Source organism: Vidua chalybeata, chromosome 3 (genome assembly GCF_026979565.1).
Source record: "Vidua chalybeata isolate OUT-0048 chromosome 3, bVidCha1 merged haplotype, whole genome shotgun sequence".
Lineage (NCBI taxonomy): Eukaryota > Metazoa > Chordata > Aves > Passeriformes > Viduidae > Vidua > Vidua chalybeata.
In genome coordinates, this window is record NC_071532.1 from 65145228 (window position 1) to 65169096 (window position 23869).

At 39.5% G+C, this 23869-nt stretch overlaps 2 protein-coding genes across 4 annotated transcripts; both read left to right on the forward strand.

Annotated features, from left to right (window-relative positions):
* The first annotated feature begins 1522 nt into the window (after positions 1–1522).
* Positions 1523–12823, forward strand: GPRC6A (G protein-coupled receptor class C group 6 member A). Of its 3 annotated transcripts, none has more exons than XM_053938303.1 (6): positions 1523–1716; positions 3353–3656; positions 5490–6317; positions 8574–8786; positions 10167–10290; positions 11612–12823. In XM_053938303.1, the coding sequence occupies exons 1-6, from the start codon at positions 1523–1525 to the stop codon at positions 12730–12732; spliced, it is 2784 nt and encodes a 927-aa protein (XP_053794278.1). In that variant the 3' UTR covers positions 12733–12823. The 3 variants fall into 3 exon arrangements, with proteins under 3 accessions (XP_053794278.1, XP_053794280.1, XP_053794279.1); XM_053938305.1 differs by having other exon boundaries at positions 5490–5801; XM_053938304.1 differs by lacking the exon at positions 8574–8786.
* A 4375-nt stretch (positions 12824–17198) lies between these two features.
* Positions 17199–22132, forward strand: FAM162B (family with sequence similarity 162 member B). The gene is made up of 4 exons (XM_053937094.1): positions 17199–17391; positions 17818–17929; positions 20664–20772; positions 20980–22132. The coding sequence occupies exons 1-4, from the start codon at positions 17277–17279 to the stop codon at positions 21076–21078; spliced, it is 435 nt and encodes a 144-aa protein (XP_053793069.1). The 5' UTR covers positions 17199–17276; the 3' UTR covers positions 21079–22132.
* Positions 22133–23869: the final 1737 nt, after the last annotated feature.

The following is a 23869-nucleotide window of genomic DNA, read 5'->3' on the forward strand; positions in this document are numbered from 1 at the left end:
TAAATGTGGTCAGCTATATTAAAAAAAAAGCAGGCAGCTCTTTACTATCTGCACTGACCCAGCAGCGAGAATGCCACATGGAAAGAAAGAAGGCAGATGAAAGAAACGCAAACTGTTTCATTAAAAGCCTAAATGTTAACTTAACTAGGGATTAACATTTGCACTTGCAAGTATTTTGTCTATTGCATTTACAAGAAGTATCTTGGTTGTAAATAGATATTTTACTACAAAGAGACTATTGAGAAAACAAACAAAATATAGTAATTTGAATAATTTATACAGTATGCATTATGCTTATTGGAAAGAATGCATAACAACCCATTTCTAATTTTCTTTGCCAGTAAATAAACCTTGGTTGACATTTTCTATGTAAACTTAGATTTTATGCAATCAGAGACAATATATGCTATGACTGAACCCATTCTTTTGGGAGTGTTTTGGCATACTGCCAAAAGAAGCAAAATCTGAAGAAGCCATTAAGAGAAAACAGGAAATAAACCAATATCAGAAACAGAGAGGGATTGTTGTCAGATCAGTGTCACTCACACGAATTGACTTATTAGCATAAGTCATGTTTCTGTCCTAAGGAGGTTCACTTTGATGTTTAAGATTGGGGTTTATCAGAGCTGCCTCTCTTTTCCCTGAGTTCCCTTCTGGCACAGCATCTGATTCCTGTGAGTCTGAGGGGAACAGTGGTGGTGAGAACAGCCACTTCCCATTCCTCCCACAGCACAGGAGCTGCTGTTCATGCGCTGGTGTCCTCAGACAGGGAAGAAAGCAAAAACTAGGACTAATGTTATTGATTCCCACTGTTCTCTGTTTATCACATTAGCCAGCAGGAGAATTGGCCTGGTTTGTAAATATGGAACCTGATCCAAAACCTACTGAAGTCCCTAGGACATGTACCTCAGAACCATTAATATTAACTTATCCAAATAATTTTTATACTAGGATTTAAAAACATATAAGGGTTTGAGAGAAAAGCAGTCTTTTGGTAGTTTGGAGTTGGGATTTTTGAACCAGAGTCTGATATAAAACACACTGTGACAGGGGAGTTTTTTTACATTTTAGCATTCTTAGACTAGGCTCTTAAAACATGGTCACAGCAGTATCACTAGTACCATATTATATAACTACTTCTTTGCACACTCCACTCAGCTAGAAGGAATTCAAAACAAGCCCAAATTTATACCAAAATATTTGCCACGTGTTTCAGATAAGGTATCAAAAACTTTGAACAAAACATAAGAGATTTAATGTCCAGCATTTCCTTTTAAACTCATTTATCTTTCTCCCTCCCTCTCCACTCTCACACCACCACACCCTCACATTTTATGTGACAGCACTGCTTTAGTACCTTCAATAAAAAAGTCTTGTCCAGTGAGGCAAATACCTTATGAGGCGTGACCACTTTCGAGTGCAGCCTTTGTCCTTTGCTACGCTTTACAGATGACACAGGAGCCCTTGTTGGCGCTGCAGCTTGATTGACTCAAAGCTGGGAGTGAGTGAGCAAAACAGACACATGGCATTTGTTATCTTTTTGATCCCTTGCTTTGTGGTCAGCACCGACATCGCTTTCTCCTGCCAGAATGCTGACGACTTTGTGGGTGCCAGTTCTCCGGGGGACATCGTTATTGGAGGCTTGTTTGCAGTTCACAGCGAAATGCTGCATCCAGAAGAAGACCCCATCAAGCCAGTAATTCAGAATTGTGCTGGGTGAGTAATACTGGAATTTAAACATACAGCAGAGAAGAGAGCACTGACACTGGACATGTAACTCTTATGCTAAGGTCAACAAATTCTGGTTCTTTTGCTTTGCTTAGTCTTAAAAAATTCCTTGGACATCACATAAATTTCACGTAAATTAATACAGGATGACAAAATATGGCCAAGTTACAATAAAAAATACTGCAGTTTACTGAGGAAGGGAATGAGCATTTGATCCTATTTCAATCATCACAGATAATCAAATAGCCTTGGATGTTTGTGTTATCATCTGATTTCCATGGAAATGGTAATTTGCTATAGGTCTGAAGGACTAAGCTGGGCATCTATTCATTTTTTGTTATGAAGCTGAACCTACATGATTTGAACACAGGAATACTATTCCATTTTACCCAAGCCCATAGTAAAGTCTGCCTTCCATCTCTTGAGCAGCTCAGTTATAATCTAGGTTAGTGCCTTGATGATGACACTGTAGTTATTTTTAAAATTAACATAATTATTACACTTGGAACTATAACTGTGGCTTTATTTTATAGGATAGCCTACATATATACACCTTGTCATGCATGCATTCTGTGCATCAGAATATTTATTCTTTTGGCTCCAAATCCTACCGTGCTTGAAACATCCATTTTTCTGGAATGCATAAAAAGGAAACCTGGTGAAGAATTTTATTTTAAGTACATAATAAACTTTTCCTAAGACCAGGAATTCCAAACATGCATTTTTAAAAATTGAAATACAGGTGCAAATCCACAAATTCAAAATTTTTTAAAATTAATTTTTCAAATTCATTCAAATTTTATTTGAATTTTACAACTTAATCCCACATCTGAATCTAATAATCAGCTAGACATGCAGGTATCTGTCTGGATTTATGTCAAAATGTTAAGTTGATAATTTTGTCTGTCTTCAATTATTTTTCTATAGAGACATAAATTATCTCAAGTTGATCTAAAATTTAATTTAGATCACAAGATTTGTAATCTTTAGAGAAGCTTGCCTGAGAGGAGGGTTGGTTGTATTGTAGACATTTTGAGCTAGCTCAGTTCTGATTAATCACCTATTATAATGTCCACTGGAGATGAGGGGAAATATCTGGGCTAACTTCATCAGGTCTGAAGAGTATTTTTAGAAACACCAATGCAACCACTAGAGACCTTGACCTCTGAAATATTTTCTTGTGTTCTGAAATATTTAGTATTTCCTTTTCTTTGCTTCATGCTTCTGTTGAAAATAAATACATTTTTTAAAAACTTAGTGGGCAAGTGTAGTAAACTAGAATAACTTCACTGACTTTGACAGATGCTTTCTGAATATATCACTTGCAAATTTTCATGTATCATGAAAATTAAACTTTTAGTACCTTTTTCTTTTCCAGAAAAACACTTTTATTCAAGTATATTTTCAGTTTTGTGTTTATTTTACTTAGTCTCCTGTTAAATGAGGAAAAAAATGGTTTTTAATATTTTGTACACTAAATCCAAACAAAACACACAAAACTTACTACCCATCAGTTCTTTTCAGCAGTTGTAAAATTCTAAGGGATATGCTCAAAACAGGCTTTGCTTCACCCTTGCTTCCAACAAAGTTTTTCTAAAAAATTCTGCTCATGTTTCTCCGACAGCTTTGAAATTCAAGTTTTTCTTCAGACACTTGCAATGATACACGCTATTGAAACCATCAACAACTCAACGCTGTTATCTGGAGTTACACTGGGCTATGAAATCTACGACACGTGTGCAGAAGTTACAAAAGCCATGGCGTCTGCTCTGAGGTTTCTGTCTAAATTCAATTCTTCGGAGGATGCCGTGGAGTTCAAGTGTAACTACTCAGACTACATCCCAAGAGTCAAGGCAGTCACTGGAGCCAGCTACTCAGAGGTGTCGATGGCAGTGTCAAGGCTGTTGGCTTTGCAATTAATCCCACAGGTAGGTTTGAGGCAATTATTTTATTTTGGACAGAGGTTCAGATTTACCATGCTAAGAATTAAGGCTCCAATCGCAGGAATTGCAAAAGCCACATATTTACTACAGGGCAGGATTTGGTTTATTCTAAGAGCATCAGGACCAGTGGGCTTCAGCTCCAAGCAGAGGCCTTGATTCACTTACCCAAAGGCAGTAAGGGATATTTTCTATACCTGAGGCACATTTATCCAAGTGTTTTTTCAGGGACGTGCTGGGCTCTTGTCAGCCTGGCAGTGCCTTTGGTCAGTCCTGGTTACTCCAATGTACCTTGGATGACACTCAAGGACTTCATTCAGGCAGCAAAGTTACAGCTGCCATGTACAGTTTGCCTGGTGGTGAATATGACAATACTCAATCTCAAGGTCTCAAGCTTAAAAAAAAAAAAAGAAAAGAGACCAGATCATATCAGATCTGTCCAGAAATTCAGGAATGCTCTCCAGCCCAAGAGAAATTAAATGTTGGAGTCAGTTAAAACTATGGACAGGGAAGTGAGGAAGATTGCTCTAAAAAAAAGATTTTCTCCTAGTACTCTTCAAACAATTGTAGACGTGAAAGAATACAACAGTTTAGATCCACACTATTCCTTCCCAAAACATCCTTTTCTATTTCTTACCTCCCTAGGACTAGTACAGTCCCACGTTTGTGCTTAGGCCCGTGCTTACCTTCCTACTGTCACCTTTGTAAAAGAATTGAGGTCAAAGCCAGGATTAAGAAGGAAGAAACAGATCCACTTTCACACCATCCTGTCTTGCACATTGGTTTTTGCAATGGATATAAATTAACCAAATAGGTGGAAAAGACATAAAATCTGAACTAAAGATAACTTCTAACTGAATCTTCTCCTCTGCAATGGTAGGAAGTAATTCTGACCTCCAACGCCACCACAGGAACTGTAGTAAGTATGAAAATTAAAACGCCACACTTGAACATAATCAAAAGGCAAGTGTCTAAAAACTCTGCAGTAGGGCATAGATGGAAAATGGGATGCAACAGATTTTTCTTATCAATAGCATCTGCAGTGTTCTGACAGAGTAATATTTTGGTATCCCCTCCAGACAGGTGACTCTTGTTTTGGAAATCTTAAATTTATTTTTTAAGAACTGTCAAGAAATATAGGGGAAAAAAAGTTCCAACAAAAAATAAGAAAGGATTAAAATTGGAGAGATTTAAATAGCAATGTTCTTTTTATGCTTTTCCAGCTACATTCACAAGAAAAAGATAATAAATCTTTTGTATGAAAAAATCATAACACTTTGTATTATTGGTTACTGTTTGTTTGTCTGTGATGTTCTTCCAAACGATTTAATGATCCTTTTGAAATATAATAATTAAATATTGGCGAGAAAAAAAAAATATGTGTGAACCATACTAACGCGCTCAGTGATAGGAAAATACTACAAAATATAAGAGTACCAGCAATTTGAATAGAGACTCAGAAAATAGCCAATATTTTAAATATTGTTTTGAAAAACATGTTGATGGTATCTGAACAGAGCAAACCAAAATCTTTATGCCATCATTACTGTCATATCAATTTTGAAAGATTTTGTTCTCAGCCCTCATTGAATTATGTGGAAGAGAGTGAAAAAAAAAAGTGTAACTGGTGTTGGGCACAAGTCTGTGTCCTAAGAGCAGGGAGAGAGAACCTGCCCCCTTTGGCTGCCCCTTGTTGATGCTCAATCACAGGAGGAGGGAGTCTGGGTCAGGTGGGAAGAAAGAGCAACCATAGCAGCTTTGGATCTCTCGGCATCCTTTGGAGGGGACCACATCCATAACTGAATTGTTTGTTCTTCCTAGGTCAGTCCTGCATCATCAGCTGAAATCCTCAGTGACAAAATCAGGTTTCCTTCTTTCTTCAGGACTATCCCCAGTGATTTTCACCAGACAAGAGCAATGACTCGCTTGATCTGTGAATCTGGGTGGAACTGGATCGGAGTAATAGCCACTGATGATGACAATGGGCGGTTTGCTCTGGAGAGCTTTGGGGTCCAGGCCATGGCGAACAATGTTTGCATAGCTTTTAAGGAGATGCTGCCAGCCTATCTCTCTGACAGCACCTTTCACACCAAAGTTGATCAAGCAATTGAGAAGATTGTCAAGGAAACAAGAGTAAATGTTATTGTTGTCTTTATGAGACAGTTTCATGTGCTCAAACTATTCAAGAAGGCAATTGAGAGGAATGTTAATAAAATCTGGATTGCAAGTGATAACTGGTCAGCTGCAGTCAAGATCAGTACAATTCCCAATATCAGACAGCTGGGAACAGTCGTGGGATTTGGATTTAAAAATGGAGACATCTCCTCATTCCAAGAGTTTTTGAGAAAACTTCATGAAAAGCCCACTGAAAACAACAAATTTTTACGTGAATATATTATGCTTTTGTCAGTCTGTGCACACCTGAAATATCATGATTTTCAAACATGCATTGCAAACCAGTCCCAGGATAATCTATTAGAAAATGATTGGAGCAAACCTCAGATCTGGAGAGATGATTTTTTGAATGCTAATGTTGAACCAGGATTTATCCATAGTACTATGCTTGCAGTCTATGCTATAGCTCACGCCATTAAAAGGCTATGCAAAGACAGAGACTGCAAGGATCCATCTGCCTTCACTCCCTGGGAGGTATGATGCTAATTCTTACAGGTCTCATTCTCTCTGCCTAACTTTCGTTGCATTTTTGCTCCCATTTTCCTGGAGGTAAAAGCTTGGTCCTTTTACTAAATTACTTCTTATCAGCTATTTGACTACTAGTGGTTGGTCCTGTTGCTGCAAACCACTGTGATACACATCATGAGCGCTTTTGAGAGATGGGGATACTGCAGGATAGGAACATTTAACAAAGAGTTTCAATTTTCCTCTCTCTCTTTCTCTCACCATTGTATCTGTTTTGTCTTAATTCAAGTATTTTCCTCTACAAAGAGTCTCTACTTGAAACTGAAAATGCAATACATTATGCCTCCGCCCGATCTTGACTTATATATAAAGACATAATCTTTTAGATGGGTGAGGTACTTGTTATCACACTACTGGGTGGGAAAAGAAGAGGAAAATCAGAAAAGTAAACCTGACCTGACCTTTTACCCAAGGACCTGCTCAGGACTATTCACTTTTACACACTTTTACTCAGAAGATTAAACAAATGTTCACTTAAAAGTCAAGCAACCTCTGAAGCACTGTGATTTGCTCTGACCTCTTATCCTAGGTTAGGGCAGGTCAAACCAAGATATGAGATTTGAAATAAAAACCAACCAACCAATAACCCAGTAACAATTAGACTAATTACATGAATTAGTAAACACTAATGGGACAAATTCAGGACTGTTTCGTAGGAATGCAGCTTTATGGAGCTACATTTACACCATAAATGAGCTAAATGCCAAGCCATCCAGATTAACACCTTTTAAGTTGTTAAGCAGACATGAAGAAAACTGAGAGATAATTATTTCCCTCGTGATGTTTTCATAACATGCTTCTTCTACATGAAAATTCAACCCTCTAGGAAGGAAGATATATATGTACAGAAAACTTTTAGGATCCAAATAATCCATATCATACATCTCCATATACAGGGAAACAATACAGTGATTGTTTTACAGACTTTCCTAAAAACTACAAAAGCCAGTTGCACCAAGATGTTATTAAATATTAGCCCCTTCTGTCTGAAGCTCAAGATATATTCAAAAAGCTTTGGTGTTCTCATATTGTTAGATAAATTGAAAAAGTGGAGAACAGAAAAATTAAATTACTAGTCTGAGTATATACAATTAAAAAAATCCTATTCAGTTCCACATAACTATGCAGCATCCAAATAAAATGCACCAATCAAATTGGTTAGAAACACACTGGTTCTTCATAAACTGTATAAACACTCAAAAATTACATTATACACGACAAGATGGCATATTATATACACTAGATGTGTATGTGTTACTAGATGCTACATAAATTTGACAAAGCTTATTGAGGTAGTATACGTATCAGCACTTTTGTTAAATGCTATGAATGTCACAAATGGACCCCGTGTAACAGCATGATTTTCAAATGCAGTTGAACTCAGCCTTTCACTAAACACTGAATTTTTTTCTTGTCAGTTAGTTACTGTTGCCAAAAAAATCACTAGGCCTGCAAAATAGTAAAGCTTTTGCTTTAACTAAGAATCTTGGCAGCTAATAGGAGTACTTCTATGATCTCCCCATGAGCTGGGAGTGGAGATATATAATGTGCCTTAACCTGTCCTTTTATAGATTCACACAGGCCTGTTTCATCTGTTTGTGATGAGGTAGGCAGAAGTTTTCCCCTGTTGAACAGAATGGATTGCAATATGAAGCTGGACAGTTGTCTTGACAAAGCATATACATTGTTCATTGATTAATAACAGTTCTGAGTCTCACCTTGCAACACACAATTTCAGTCACAGCTGCAGCTGGGAGCAGTGCTAGATACTCCCAGACATGCTGGGAGAATTTACTCTGGAACCAAATGTTGCCCAGATTGACTCTGCTGACAGTAAAGTAACAACAAGAGCACTGCTCACCACTGGTCTTTACAAGAAGGGGAGTGCTAAAAGACTCAATTTTTGCAAGCAAAAATATTTTCTCTGAATATCACACCAAAATTTTCAAGGCTGGAAAAAATAGTATTATTATGATTTTATGATTCTTTTTAATGATAGATTTTTAAGGCCAACATGATTGTCTGCATAATGTAATTCTGTAAACAAAATGAATTTGAATTTTAATATTTTTCTTTGTCCCAAAAGAGAAAGAGAAATTAAAAATTTCTTTTTAACTTGATACTATCATACATATGTTAAACTACTCAGTTTGTCACACTGACATGATACGGGTGTATGTTATCATTCCTTACACTTATGTGCAGCTCCTTGAAGAACTTAAAAGAGTTGTAATCATTGATGATGATAAGGAAGTCAAATTTGACTCCAATGGAGATATGAGCACCAGTTATGATGTCCTTCTTTGGAAAGAAATTGATGGCCACATGGAAATCACCACTATGGCAGAATACAATGCAGAGAAAGGTGGCTTTATCTTTGAGGATGAAGAGAAAAAACAAGATTTTCTGGCTTTAAAGGTAACTTTTAATTTATTGACATAATATGTGAAATTTATTTTAAGACAGTTTTTTTCTCCCTGCAGCACTTGCTATTGGAGCATGTGCCTGCTAGGAATCTCTTGTGTGGTTTAATATTCTCCTTTTAGAGCAAAGAATCCTTTCTGAGTCTATGCACCCTTTCATGCACCCTGAGATGTATCTTAGCCTATGAGCAGGCTCAGTGATACAAAATTTATTTATTTCTCCAGAATGCCCCTAGAATGTTATGTCTGTCCTAAGGATGCTATTCCAGAATCTTACAAAGGGATTTTAAAAATAAGAAATGATGGTGTATAAAAAAGCCCTCACTTTTGTACTACTTTTTTTTACATGAAGATTCAGATGTGTTGACTTCATTGTTTAAAAAACAACAACAAAAAAAAGTTTTGTTGTTTATTTGCCCCTGTTAGAGCTGGGGTCAGCAACATGAGTAGGTGGTGCCACCCAGAGCCCCAGCACCGGTGTAGACAGGACTGGTGGGTGGCCCTGGCCAGTTCCAGCTGGATAATCTGTCCTCTGTGCACGGGTGGATGTCTGAGTTCATGGCACAGCTCTGTGCTGCAAGGCATTCCCCACTAATGGGACGGGCAGAGGCTGCTTACCAGGTGGGCTGAATTCTGGTGTCCACATGTGAACTTAGCTGAGGACAGAAAGAAACCTCAAACCTTGTTCCTCTTTGTGGTGCAAGGAAATGTCTCCACCTCCTTCTAAACACCATCTTGGAAGGTGAGGAAATTGCAGTGTGCCTCAGGACAGATAATTTGACAAAAAAATGTCTTTGGAAGGAGGACCTGAAGTGAGACCTCAAGAGAAGACACTGATCACACACCCAGGAATGGAGCTTCATGACTCAGGGATAAGCTGGCAAGGGTCAGGAGTGTCAGAGTACAGAGCATCTCCAAAGCATCTCCTTCAGGCCAAGGTGTCCCTCCTGGGCTCTGAGCAGCTGAGCAGAGTATCAGGAACTCATTTTTATAGCAGTTCACTCAAATTCCCCTTCAGATGCTTCTGTGCATTCTTTGAAGATGATCCTCTGTAGTCTAAATACAGGTTCAAAGCTGAATGAAAGATTTTGATCTAGATTTTAAAGGTATGCACAAATCCAGGAATTAGCATTCAGGGCCCAAAAATAAAATTATCAGGTAAATAATGCCCCATTCTATTACTCATTGACTGTGTGGAGAAAATACAAGATATATGGACCATACAATGTCTGTTTGTCAACATCTTTTTCAGAGTTCCTTAAAATATCTATGATAAAAAATACAAATTGCAAAAATCCTGGAGGTTTATATTACTGCTCCCTGTACCTAAGATGATGGTCTCTTTATTTTTTTTTTTTCCCTCTGTACACTGCAGAAGGTTCAGTCAACATGCTCCCAGCCCTGCAGGCCAGGCCAGGTGAAAAAGGTTACAGAAAGTCCACACACATGCTGCTATGAGTGTATTTATTGCCCAGAAAACCATTACAGCAACCAAACAGGTAAAAAAATTGTATTGTACCCAAATAAAGGTTTATTTATACATAAATGCAGTTGTTTTGCTTGGATGTAATGTGCCTTGAGAACCCTGGGTTAAATTTTGGAATGGGATTTAAACATTTATTAATGATCAGTTTCTTGTAAAACTTGGTATAAATGCTTTTTAAAAGGCCAAGTTAAAAGTAATTAGATTGTCCAGCAGACTAGCATTACCCTTTGCTAGGATGGAAATTCTGTCTGATTTATTAGTGAAATTTACTCTTATTAAATAGAGCCTTTCCTCCCTGTCTTTCCTTAGCACATTCAGTCCAGTCAGGAGCAATTTCTTGACTTTGAGGGTGGTGAGGCACTGGTTGTCCAGAGAAGTTGTTGTGGTTGCTTCATTCTTAGAAGTGTTCAAGGCCAGGTTGGACAGAGCTCTCAGCAATCTGGTGTAGGGAAAAGTGTCCCTGACCCTGGTGCAGGAATTGGAATTAGATGGTCTTTGAAAGTCCCTTCCAACCCAAACCATTCTGGGAGCCTATGAATCTATGAAGTTCAAGGGCTTTGTATTTTGCTTAGCTGTGCATTTTGTGTCTTACCACATAGTGCTGTGTAATTTGATAGAACTGTACAGCAATATTTTCTAGTATCAAATGTGATGTACACTTTACCATTGGTTTAAGCAAAATCTTTTAAAGGGGAAAATTAAACATACAGAAGAGAGATAGAATAAAGAAAATTAAGGTAGCATGTACTTTTTAATATCCTGAGAGCAGAAGAAAAGTAAATGCTATCTTCTTATTCAATTAATTGTGAAATTTTTCCATATCAGAAAATAGGAATTTCAAAGCAAAAATACCTTTCAAATCATTAACTAAAGCAATGTTTGTTCTTGCTGTTGTATTTTAAAAGCTATCTGTAAAGAGAATTTTCTTGTTAAAAGAGACAAATGAAAGAAAAATAATTCAAATTTTCACAAGAGAATTGATTAGAGTCATTGTTCAGGTTTCATTTAAAGTTCACTGGTCGGTGATGAGCAAGACAGATTAGAAGCCTGGTCATTTTCCCCCCTCGCCTCTGGCTGCAGGCAAGGCTTGCTCCCAGCTGGCAGGGAGCTCCAGGCGTTTGTCCTTAGCTCATTGTGCCACTTCCACCGCAGCCACCGCAGCCCTGCAGCTCCTCTCCCTGGACAGCCACAGCCAGAGTCAGAGGCAGTCAGACCCATCTTTTCCCTTAATCATCCTTTCCCACATTGCTCCTGTATCTCAAGTCCCTACAATCCACTTTGCAGTTTACTAACTTTGAGGTTCTAAGATATCTTCCTTTTTTTTCTGCTTCCAGATATGGATTACTGCTACCGATGTAACAACAAAACCTACTGGGCTCCCATCAACAGCAGCACGTGCTACAGGAAGACAATCTATTTCCTTGCCTGGACTGACTGGTTTGCTATCTTCCTCCTCCTCCTCTCCGCTTTTGGGGTTGTGTTGGTCTTGTCCATTTGTGTAATATTTACCAAAAACTTGGACACGCCAGTTGTAAAGGCGTCTGGTGGTCTGACTGTCTGCTATATTATTCTCTTCAGCCACTTCTTAATTTTTTTAAGCACTGTCTTCTTCATAGATGTACCCACAGAATTCAAATGTAAAACTAGGCAAGCACTCTTTGGTATAAGTTTTACACTCTGCATTTCATGTATTTTAATAAAGTCACTAAAAATTTTACTAGCTTTCAGTTTTGATCCCAAGCTTCAAAATTTCCTGAAATGCATGTATAAACCTATTCCCACTGTGGTCACTTGCACTGGAATTCAAGTTATCATTTGCACTTTCTGGCTAATATTTAGGACACCTTTTGTAAATCAAAATTTCTCAATCCCAAGAGCAATAATTCTGGAATGCAATGAGGGGTCTATTGTAGCTTTTGGGATTATGTTGGGCTACATCGCTGCCCTAGCATTTATTTGCTTCATATTTGCCTTTAAAGGTAGGAAGTTGCCAGAGAACTACAATGAAGCTAAATTCATCACTTTTGGCATGCTAATTTACTTTATAGCATGGATTGTATTTATCCCTGTCTACGCAACTACATTTGGCAAATACTTGCCAGCAGTGGAAATCATTGTTGTTTTAATATCTAATTATGGAATCCTCTGCTGCACTTTTCTTCCAAAATGCTATATCATCATTTACAAGCAAGAAACAAACACAAAATCTGCCTTTCTCAAAATGGTTTACACTTACTCCTCTAAGAGTGCAGGCAGCGTTGCTGTTAGTCAGGTTTCTTTAGATTCAAAGTCTTCCAGTTTCCGAGCCACTATCACAGATTCGTGTAAAACTGAGAATGACTCTGTGAATGGAAATTGCCATTACCAAGTGCCTGGGCAGCCACTAATAAAAGGAAAAGTTCTTCCTAAAAATGCTGCAAGGACTATGGTCAGGAAAAGAGTTTCCAGCATATGACTGGCCAGTGTTAAACCACCAGAAGTGGAAAAGCCATTTTAGGGAGCCATTTGTCTTTCAGATCTCTTTCCTTTTGCTATCTCCAAGGAGAGCAGGCCACATGAAACACCTTTTCCTGTACTTAGGCAGTTATCTGTTACCAGATCTGAAAGGCTTTCCTGACTCACAGAGTCCATCCCATGCTCCTGCAAACTCGCTGATGTGCAGTCCCCTTCCTTCCCCATCCAGCCCAATAGACCTGTGGGACCTATTCTGCAACCTCCCTTCCTCACATGAGGCAGAAGCATCACAAAATTAAGTCTCACAGTCATGTAAATGGGAACACATGAGTTTCCCCACTTCTTTTGCCTCTTTGATGCTCAGTTGTTTAAGGAGCTCTTCTTCTCATCTTGGTTTTACAGATCAAAGAGAACCTTGTCCCAGCCTTTGTTTGCCCAATAAACAAATCCAGTCCTTTAGTCTCCACTTTTAAGATAGGCTTTCCATTATTCTGAACTTCTAAAAGTAACTCTTTTCATTTGGTATAAGTGAATCTTTTTTTTTCCTCCCCAAAATTGCACGGCTTATTCCAGATGAGTGCTGTAGTAACATTTAAGGTTCCTTGTGTTTACCAGCACAGTAATGAACTACAGGCAGGTCTATAAAGAAATTAGAGAATTCTACTGGAGCTCTGTAGTTATACATATGTTTATCTGCCTTTTTTCCCCATACTCAGAAGAAACACACTGATTCACCTCATGCACCTCCTCTGATGCATGAGGAGAGCGAGCCCCAGGTGTGCTTTTATTTGAGAGTGTAAAGTTAATGTGTAATGTCAAAACTTAAAGTCACTAATTGATTCCCCTCATTAGCATAAATAATGTAATGACCAGTATCTGCATGAGTGCATCCTGGAAAATTTAAGGGGGTTGTGATATATTTTTAAAAAATGTGATTTACAATAAGAACATGACAATGCATTATTAGGATACACAGAAATAGCGCAAGGATAACCTAGCATGATCTGCACTGAATGAGTCTCTGCTCTTTAGCTCCGTGAGCACAGCTGTGCTGTGCCTTCTGTATGAGAGGCAAAGGGCACATTCAGAGAAGGAAGAATTTTTTCTGTCAGGATAATGGTACCACAGAGCTTAAACAGCAGAACTACATTGTCAATACAGGAACAGGAAAATACTTTTCCATATTCATAAAGCCCAGAACATAGAAACTTTGCTATTTAAGTTCTGTGCCATGTTACTGTAAAATAATATTAAAATCCTTGATATTGTGTATCTATGAAGGTATTTTAAAGTAATTTGAAATGCAAGAGTGCAATTCACATATGATTTGTGTAAATACATATGTTCTGTTGCTGATTGTAGGAATTAAGGGTTATGTGTCTATGTTTATATGTTGAATGCTATTTATACTTCAGTTGTTGCAAATACTTTTCTGCATATGGGGTTATGCATAAGGTTTAAATGTCTACAATGTGACAGCCAATGCAGCGAGAAGTCTTCCCCTAAAAGAGAGAAGCAAAGCTTACATTGCACAACTGTCAGCAATCAGCTGGTTAGAAAAGTTAATTTGGCTGGAATGTTGTACCTGTATTTATTGTTTTCAAAAGTGTTGAGTGTAGCATGCCTTGAAGCTATAAGAAAGGGAATGATTAAAGCCATATTGATGTTTAAAACTGAGTTTGCTTACTTAATTTCCTTACCTCTCCCCATGAGCTTCTGTTTGGCCTTGAACAACAATACACTCGCCTGTGAGATTGTTTCCACTATGGACCTTAGCCTGCATAGAAACATCCTTTAGATTGAAAGCTGTGTGTGGTAGGAAATTATCCTGCAGGACAATGAGGAGAATGTCTTGATGAACAGGGCCTGCTGACAGCAGTGTGAAGGTCTCTACTGAGGTATCTCTGAGGAAAGATATCACATATGGCAGAATTTCAAAGGAACCCTACATGCTCCATCTAATTCTCCAGCTAGTCAGATCTTCTGTGCAAAGCACAGTCCATGGAGCAGAGAGGATGTAACAGGTTTGGGAGCTTGACTTGACAGCAAAAAAGAGACCTTATAGCAAGATGTGTTACATGGTTTTAAATGCCTTTTCTGCAAGAAGCAAGTGATCATATGCAGGTAGAACATAGAGGGATTGTGCTACCCTACACAGAGGATATTAAAAAGCTTAAAATATGAGTTTATTATGCTAAAGTAGCATTTGTGCACATTCTCCTGCCCAGGGCAGTCAGTATTCCAGCAATCTAACTATTCCTCTTGTCAGTCACCGGGACATTAAATGAGCCTGAAACAGATTTTCATCCCCAAAGCACAGAACAGGAATCGCCTTCCAGAGTCACAGCAAAGTCTTATCCTAGTGCTCCCAGAGCCATGGCCCATAGGTCAGACCATGTGAGGCCAAAGGGACCAGCTCTTTTTTCTAGCCCAGAGCACATTCTGCTTGTTTACTTTGGAAAGGTCCTGAAATCACTTCTCAAAACATTAACATTGCACAGGCACGTTTTCCATCTCTGAGAGCAATAGAGAGAACAAATGTCTCCAAATACAGTGCTGTTCACAGAGAAATCAAATGGGAAAATGCTGTATGTTAAGGTCAGCAGGAGGCTGCTCTGGATGTAAACACTATTTAACATTTTTAGGGCTTATGTCATCCATTGTTAATAATGCTAAATGATGCATTCTGAAGCCACTACCATACAATGTAGAGTATCTTCAGGGAGAATGAAGACCATGAAGGCCACCAAGTGTCTGACATCCTCTTCTCCAGCGCATAATTCCCTCAAGATTTCAGTAGCTCTGGCTGTGATGCCTTTTAGCTGCCCACAATCTTTAGAGCAGTTCTTTAGCAAGTGCTGGAAACTACGTGAGCTCCAGGCTTCCTCCCAGCAGCTCTGCTGATGGCCATTGGAACTACAGTGACACGTGTGGGTGATCGTCAGGAGGGGCAACTGATAGCAGTGTCTGGCATGCTGCTCATAATGAATGACACTGACCCCAGCTCTAGGTCATTTCTGTTGATATGTCTTCATCTCCTTGACAACATTCTGAAAGAGGGCACAGCTGCTCAAGGAGTGTGTGTGCATGTAAAGAGGTGCATCTCCTCCTTTTTGTGATATGCTCTGCTTCTGAAGAAAAGATAGCTGGAGGTTTTGGCTACAAATAGTTCAAAACTCCTCTTTTGTGCTATCACACTGAGCACAGGACTTAAGCTGTTGCCAGACAGCTCATCCCTGTCTCATCCCTGGGGAGTGGGACTTCCTCTGTTCATCTGCAGCCATTCTGGCTTTGGCTGATGCAAGTAAAATCTTCCACTGTTTGTTGCATCAGACACAGTTCTGTTGAGACTGAGTCTTACACTGTCATGAATATCATGCTGACACAGGCTGTTACTTAGTAATTTCTCTGAATATTTTTTTTTTTTAATAAAACTGTCCAGGATGTGAAAGGAAAAACAGCAAAGCTTTTTTTTCCAGTTGAAGTAGATGGAAAAGCGTATGATGAAAATCAGTATATTTGAGCATTCAGAAAGCAGTAAAATGATAGATGTGGCAAGCACATTTCTCTCTGTGCACCTCAATAAAAAATCCTGAGAGAGAGAGAAATGTGCTTGCCACAGATAGAAACACAGATGTAGGCAGGTTTGTGTCACAGAACTTATACTCTACATAGAATCAAAAAATGGTTTGGGCTGGAAGGGACCTTAACGATCATCTATTTACCAAGGACAGAAACACTTTCTGCTAGACCAGGTTGTTCAAAGCCCCATCCAACCCTCCAGGGATGGGGCATCCACAACTTCTCTGAGCAACCTGTGCCAGTGTCTCACCAACCTCACAGGAAAGAATTTCTTCCTAGTTAAACCTATCCCGATTCAGTTTAAAGCCATTACTTCTTGTAATGAGAGTATAGGAATCACTACATGCCTTTGTAAAAAGCCCTTCTCCATCTTTCTTGTGCCCCCCCCCCCCCCCTTTATGCACTGGAAGGTGTTGTAAGATCTCCCTGGAACCTTCTCTTCTTCAGGCTGAACAACCTCAGCTCTCCCAGCCTGTCTTCACGGGAGAGGTGCTCCTGGTCTCTAGTTGTTTTTGTGGCCGTCCGCAGGACTCGCTCCAGCACGTACCCGTCCTAACATGAAGCTGAACTGCCGTGTCTGTTTCTTTAGCCGAGTTTTGTCTCAGACGGTGACCCTTCTTCACTTGAGTTGCAATCCGTGAGTGCGGTAGGCGAACAGGATGCCTTTTCGGGAGGACCGATCCCGCCGGGTGCCGGCGATCGTCCCGTCTTTCCTCGCCTCTCCTCCGGGCGCGGCGGGAAGGGTTCGCGGGGCGGAGTAGAGCGGGGCGGGGCCGGGCGGGGCTGGGGTCGCTCCCGCTGCGGCGGAGAGTCCGGCTGAGGCAGAGGGTCCCACTGTGGCAGAGGGTCCGGCTGAGGCAGAGGGTCCCACTGTGGCAGAGGGTCCGGCTGAGGCAGAGGGTCCGGCTGAGGCAGAGGGTCCGGCTGAGGCAGAGGGTCCCGCTGCTCCTCGCCATCCTCGCCATGCTGCCGGCGCGCCTCCGCCCGGGGCGGCTGCTGTCCGCCGCGCCGCTCCGCTCGCCCGCGCGGGGAGCCGCGGCCGCCGGGGATCCCGCCCGGAGCCCGGGCACCACCCGCGGTAAGGGGCTGCCCGCCGCGCCGGGGGTAAGCGGAGGCGCCGGGGTCGGCCCCGCGGCGGCGTCCCGGGGCTGACGGGGAGATGCGCGGGCGGGCGGCTCGGGACCGGGACGGAGCGGGGCTGGGCTGCCCGGTGGAGCGGCCCGCCGGTGGCACCACAGCTCGGGTGGTTCCGAGCGTTCTCCGGCTCGCTTGGGTACCCACAGCCGCGGGCGGCGGGGAGGTCGAATCAGAGCCGCAGAAACACTCGCTGCGTGCGGTGATACTCCAGAGACGGCGCGGAGGTAACTCTGCGTAGCCGAGACCTGGAAGTGTAATCCCTAAATTACTCTTCCAACCAAAATGGGGAGGGTTTTTCCCTTCTATCAGTCATAATTCTCTCTTAGTGTACAGTTTATAAAGTGGGGATTTTTTTCTACTCTTTAAGCTGAGCAGGCTCACAGGGTGGTTGCAAGTTACAAACCTTCGAAGTTTGACAAAAAAATCCTCCTCTGGACTGGACGTTTCAAGACAGAAGAAGAGATTCCTCTGAGGATCTCGTAAGTGTGCTGGCCTTGTCCAAGGGTAATATGGAGCTGAATGGAAAGCAGCAGTGTGGTCCTGATTCTGTGTAAAATTAAAAGTTTTTCCATAGAGCTTAAAACGGCTTGTTTTACAGCACTGAGACTTGGAAACAAATTAGAGGGCAAGAGAATTTCCTGTCCTGGTTAGAGGTTAAGATGAGAAAATGTTCCTTGCTGGAGTCCCTAGAGCCTGGGATTAAGAACTGGATCCATCTGAGTAGACAGCCTTGGTTACATTTATGTACTGGCTTGTTTGTTTTGCTTATTCCTAACGTGCAGAGAAAGATGTTATTGGCAAACAATATTTTCTGTTTATAGCTTGAATAAACTGTTCTAAGGGAGCTGTCAATGAATAATAACACAAATAATTTTTTTATTATAGAATATGAGGAAAACTAGGGAAGCCTGAAACCTCTCTCATGTTTAAGGCTCCCTTTTCTTAGGATGTTACATAGCATGTTAGACATCTCTCCAGAACACTACCTTTTATCATCACCGTATGTCCCTGCCTTGGGTGACACATTGAGAATAAACAGTGTGCAAAGCAACAAATGCAACCTCTGCCTATTCTTGCTGGTTCCTGACAGTTTCACTGGAGTTTGCTGAGCTGGACAGTGGCTTTCTTGTGACAACTTAAGCCTGTCTTGTGCTGTTAGTTTCACCATCTTCCTCTAGAGGAAGGTTCAGACATGTCTCAGGAGCTGTAAATGCTGTTCAAGTTGTCAGGATATGTTTATAAAGACATGGCATTTGCCAGTCACACAGACACATGCACAAAAATCACTCCTTTCTGGCCTGGCAGGTGAGCATCACCATTTTGCTTTCTGGTAAGCAAAGTATTTTTAGAACTGTAAGATTATACTATATCATAATGTAAATAGTAATATACTGGAAGTAGTTGATTGTTAAGACATTGAGGCTGAACTGCGGCACTGTTTTAACTCTTGTGAAAAGAATTGCAAGGTGTTGTTACCTGTGAACACAACCTAACTGCTGAAGATAGTTTGTACTATAAAAAAAAAAATCTGCAGGCTTTATTCAAGGTTGTTGTGGTTTCTTTGGGTTTTTTTTTTTAAGCTGTTGCTCACTTCAGCAGAGGTTTGCCTGGAGTCTTGATTAAGGATTGAATAGCAAAGACCCTAATATGCAATTAGGAAAGAACATTGTAAGGTCTGTTTTCCTTAAAGCAGATGCAGAAAGCAGAGAGAAAGTGAAAATCTGCCTCAGAGGAGTTTCAATTAGTGCACTGTGAAATATAATTAGGCTAATACATCAGACTAATAACATTTACGGTTTTGCTTTTGTTGCCACAAATGGATTATTGGACTAATGATCCTACGTGCCAGTCTGATGTGCAGTTTGTTTTGAAGATGATTTTTATCACTGTACAAACCAGAAGCAGTTCCTTAGAACTACAGGCATTGTTAGTCACCTGCAAGAAACAGATTGTGCACAATGTGCTCCTCCTGTGTGCGCTGGCAAGGAAGGGCTGGTACAGCACTGCTGCTCACATCGAACCTTAGAGCAAAGCACTGCAGCCCTCAGCCTTGGTGCAGGCTTTCATGGGCATGTCAGATCCCCAGCTCTGCCCCATCCCCACCACATTACTCTTTAAAGTAAATCTAAAGGTTTTTGGAAGGAAAGAGAGCATTACACCATGTTTACTTAGAACACAAAATCAATTCTTTATGCAACTATTCTTTTTACACATATACTTGTGGGTTTATAAAACACGTACTTAAATCTTACAAATATCTATACATATATATAAAGCATTCACATGATGAATTATGAAAGGAAAATGGTACACCAGTAGTATTATGATGAATATCCTAAAAACTGTACTCCCAAGTATAATGTTTGACTTGGAAAAACTTAGCTGAATGTTTTGGGACAATTTTCATTATTTCCTGTACTGCTGGTTCCCAGGGCCATGCTGCTGGCTCAGAAGAGAGGAGGGTGGAAATGGGGACTGTATCAAAGCAGATTGATGGCCTGTAAAATGCCTCCTTTGCACTGACTACTGCCAAAGAGAGGACAGCAGTTTTCACTATTTCTGCCTTTGATGACCAGCAAAAATAATCCTGTAGATTTTTCTTGTTTAGGTGTGTGCTCCTGAAATAGCGAGGTGGCTGACATCAGCTGCCCACTTTCTATCATGCTGCTGCTTTAATTAAGAACTAAAACCTTTAACTCACAGTAGTACAAACTCTGCTTTAATAATCAACAATCCAAGGATGTAAAGTCCTTAGCCTACAGAACACTATCTGAACAGGTTAGTTACAGCAGTAATTGATTTCTAAAGTTAACTTTGAATAACATGAACTTGCTTTTACTCCACCTGACACAACATAGACGTCTCCATCTGTTTTAAACAGATAACCCCACTCAATTTTCACTGTTTAGAGTTTAAGGTATGATTTCTGGTGTATTCACCCCAAGCACTGAAATGCAAACATTTATTGCCTGACCATTTTTTTTCCCAGCTTAAAAAACCCCAAAACAGTCTAATTCCACTAAATGTTGCTTTGCCATGGGAAATGGATTAGGATCAGAAAATGGCTGATACATAACTAACCGCAGCAAACTGAAGATGCTTGTTTCAGAAGCTATTTCTATATTTATTTTTATATTGTGATGTTATGTCTGCAAAGCTTTGAAGAGATACTTGGCCTTTTTTAATGACTCAATTCAACTACTTTAATTGTAGACTAGAGATGCTAGACAAGGCAAGAAACAAAGCTCGAGTGAAAGCCTGTTACATCATGATTGGGCTCTCAATTATTGCCTGTTTTGCGGTGATTGCTTCAGCTAAGAAGGTGAGACATGACCGTGTAGCATACTTTAAAATAATGGAATTCTGAGAAAAGCACACAAATCTAAACCAAGAGCAGCAGCTTATAGCTGCCCATGCTTTAGCTATCTAATCTCTGTAACCCTCCCTACCCTAAGTGGCTGTTGCCCATTCCCGAGGCTGGTTAGCTTTCCCTGGGTGCATCCTTACTCCTATGCTGTTACTTCCTCAGGCTGCTGCACGGCATGAGTCCTTAACGAGCTTGAACTTGGCAAAGAAGGCCAAGTGGAGGAAGGAGGCTGCGCTGGCCGCGGAGGCGAAGACCAAGTAACTTCATCTGAAATGCTCAATGTCCTCAGAAGAGCAAAAGTAACTAACTTCTGCTGAGAGCAATTAGTGAGTTTCACCCCTAAATGGACAACAGTAGCATGCACACCCCTAGAGCCAATAAGGGCAGCTACAGCATCACAAAAAGAAAGGGAAGGGTGCTTTCATTAGGAAGATATTCAGGATACTTGTTGCATATAATTAAAACTATTTAGAATGTTTTGCATATGATTAAAAGCAGTAATTAGTTTTAAAAGGGATGAGGTAGTTTCCTAAGAATGTCAGGTACCTTTGGTTAGATAACCACAAAGAAGTTTTCTCACTGGTGATAGTGCAGTTTTTCAGTGTAAATTGTCACTTGGAACTCACTGGCATCAATGATGTTTTCAAAATGGTATTTGCATTTTTTAGCTTTAAGAACCAACACTTATTGAATCACTAAATAAATACAGTAAACATCTGTAAAATAGGTTTTATTGGTTTCTGTATGGTATTTGGAGATTTAACATTCCATAATATTGCATACTACTTATATGTGTTCTGTTACAGTAATGGGCCTTTAGCCTGGATTTAAAGATGCACTATTACTATCTGAAGTTATTACAGATAATTTAATTTTCCCGCATTATGTATTGAAGACATTGTGCCATAAGTAACTAGAATTTCTCATTACAGATTTCAGTAAAATCTTGAGGTCACAGTTTAAGTCCATGTATCAATTTGCAGACCTATTACAAAAATCCTCAGCTGTACAATTTAATAAATTTAAACCTACTGAGAATTAACCATGGAGGAAAGACAATAGTGCATCTTTACTTTTTTTTAAAGACAGGCCCAACAATAAATAGTTTCCAGTTGCAAACTTGTTCTACAGCAAACATTTCTGTGCCAACATTATTACTATTTTCTGATTGCTGCTAGGAACAGTGTGTAAAGCAAATGTTAGAAAATTAAAAGGCTGTATGAACCAATCCTCAGATAAAAGTGCAATGATGAAAAAATTAGCCATGATTCAGTGTAACAAGAGTAGGGAACTAATAAAAAAATCTTATGCTCTGCATAGTTGCATAGATTAGCTAGTTACTATTCACATTTAAGCAGAACAAATGGTACCCTTTTAATTAAACCCAAACCCCTGTATTTTTAAACAGACTTTGTAACTGATGGGACACTGCAGATCGCATATAAAATGCCAAACTTAAAGATTTTCATATCATAGTTTTGTTTCTCTCTCCATACTAGTTTCATCTGTTTAGCTAACATCATCGTAATCATGCCCCTACCTGCAAATGAGTACACCAGAGCTGACCTTAAGTCATAATCTCTGGTTTTATTTTGTTCATTTATGTGCTTTTAACAAAGCATGATATAAACCCAGTGATAAAATAGGAGAGACCATCCTTTAAACAATTTTCATTATTATTTTTTAACAATATCAAGGTAAACCAAATGTTAAGTTTAAATAAAGATTTTCATAATCCTAAGTCCATCAATTTTAGTTCCCTTTCAAACTGTTCCATTTAAATGTATCAGAGGCATGAAATATAGTTTGTGTAAATGCTTAAAGTGCAGTCACTAACCGTCCACAAGGTAGAATAATATATCCACACAACTGAAGACATTCTTTCAAAACAAATATAATACTTTAAATCTCCCCTCTTTTCTTCATTTTCAAGTCTTTCAATTCAGATTTTCATAGTTCAGATTTGGTTTAAATAAGAGAGGCTTATAAATTAGTTTTACAGGGTTCTCCAAATAAAAAGCAGGCACAGCTGGTTTTTATCAAAACAAGGTTGTTAGAAACAAAGGAATACCCTGTTACCTGAATAATTTTCTTACACTAGAACACTGAAATTCAGCATTTACTAGTAATCTTGGTAGATTTCCATGACTGTTACCCTGTTCTTTGATAGATGGGGAGTGGAGAGACCATGGGGAAGAATGAAGGTTGGTGTACGAAAACCTAAAACTATGAGAGTAAAAAGGGCATAAGTACAATCACCTAACATTATACGAAAATTTGGCAGCTGTACTCAATATTATCACACTATTCAAAACTGTTGTATGCTGTACAAATCTAGGTTTAAAGTGTCATTTGCTAAAATATCTTATTATTCAGAGTTTATAAAGTAACAGCACTCCTATATACACTTCTTACACATCTATCTTCCACTAAAAAGACTTCAAAGGAAGGTTGCTTCCCTCCCAGATATATCTTAGTCAAAACTGACCATTAATTTTAGAAAATCCACTTCAAGTCCCACATTCAATTACAATATAGAATATATTGCTGTAACATCAAAGTGAAACATCTTAGAATCTTAACTTGCATGTAAAAAAAATTCTAAATATAAAATGGTACTGTAAATGATACCACCTTTAACCTGTATTTTTCAGTGCGTTAAAATATTATTTAATGACAAGCACAGTGCCATGGGTAAGTGATTTGAAGTCTGAATTGCAGCTTTTTATGAAGCATGAAATGCTCTCATATGTCACAGATTTCACTTAACCCAGGAGTTTGATGTTAGTACATTAATTACAGGTAATAAAAACCAGCAATACTTCAGAGTTAACCCAAAGTATTAATTTCTCCAAATGAGATATACTACTAATACACCAGAAACACTACTTATATGCAAGTCAAAGCAGAGCATACATTTTTCTGTACTCAAAACTGTTAACGTAAATATTAGAATTCTGTATCTTTTAGTGTTTAACAGCAAACACTGTATATTGTAGAGCCTAAATATTTAGATGACAGTAACTTCTAGTTTTGGTGTCCACATAATGCT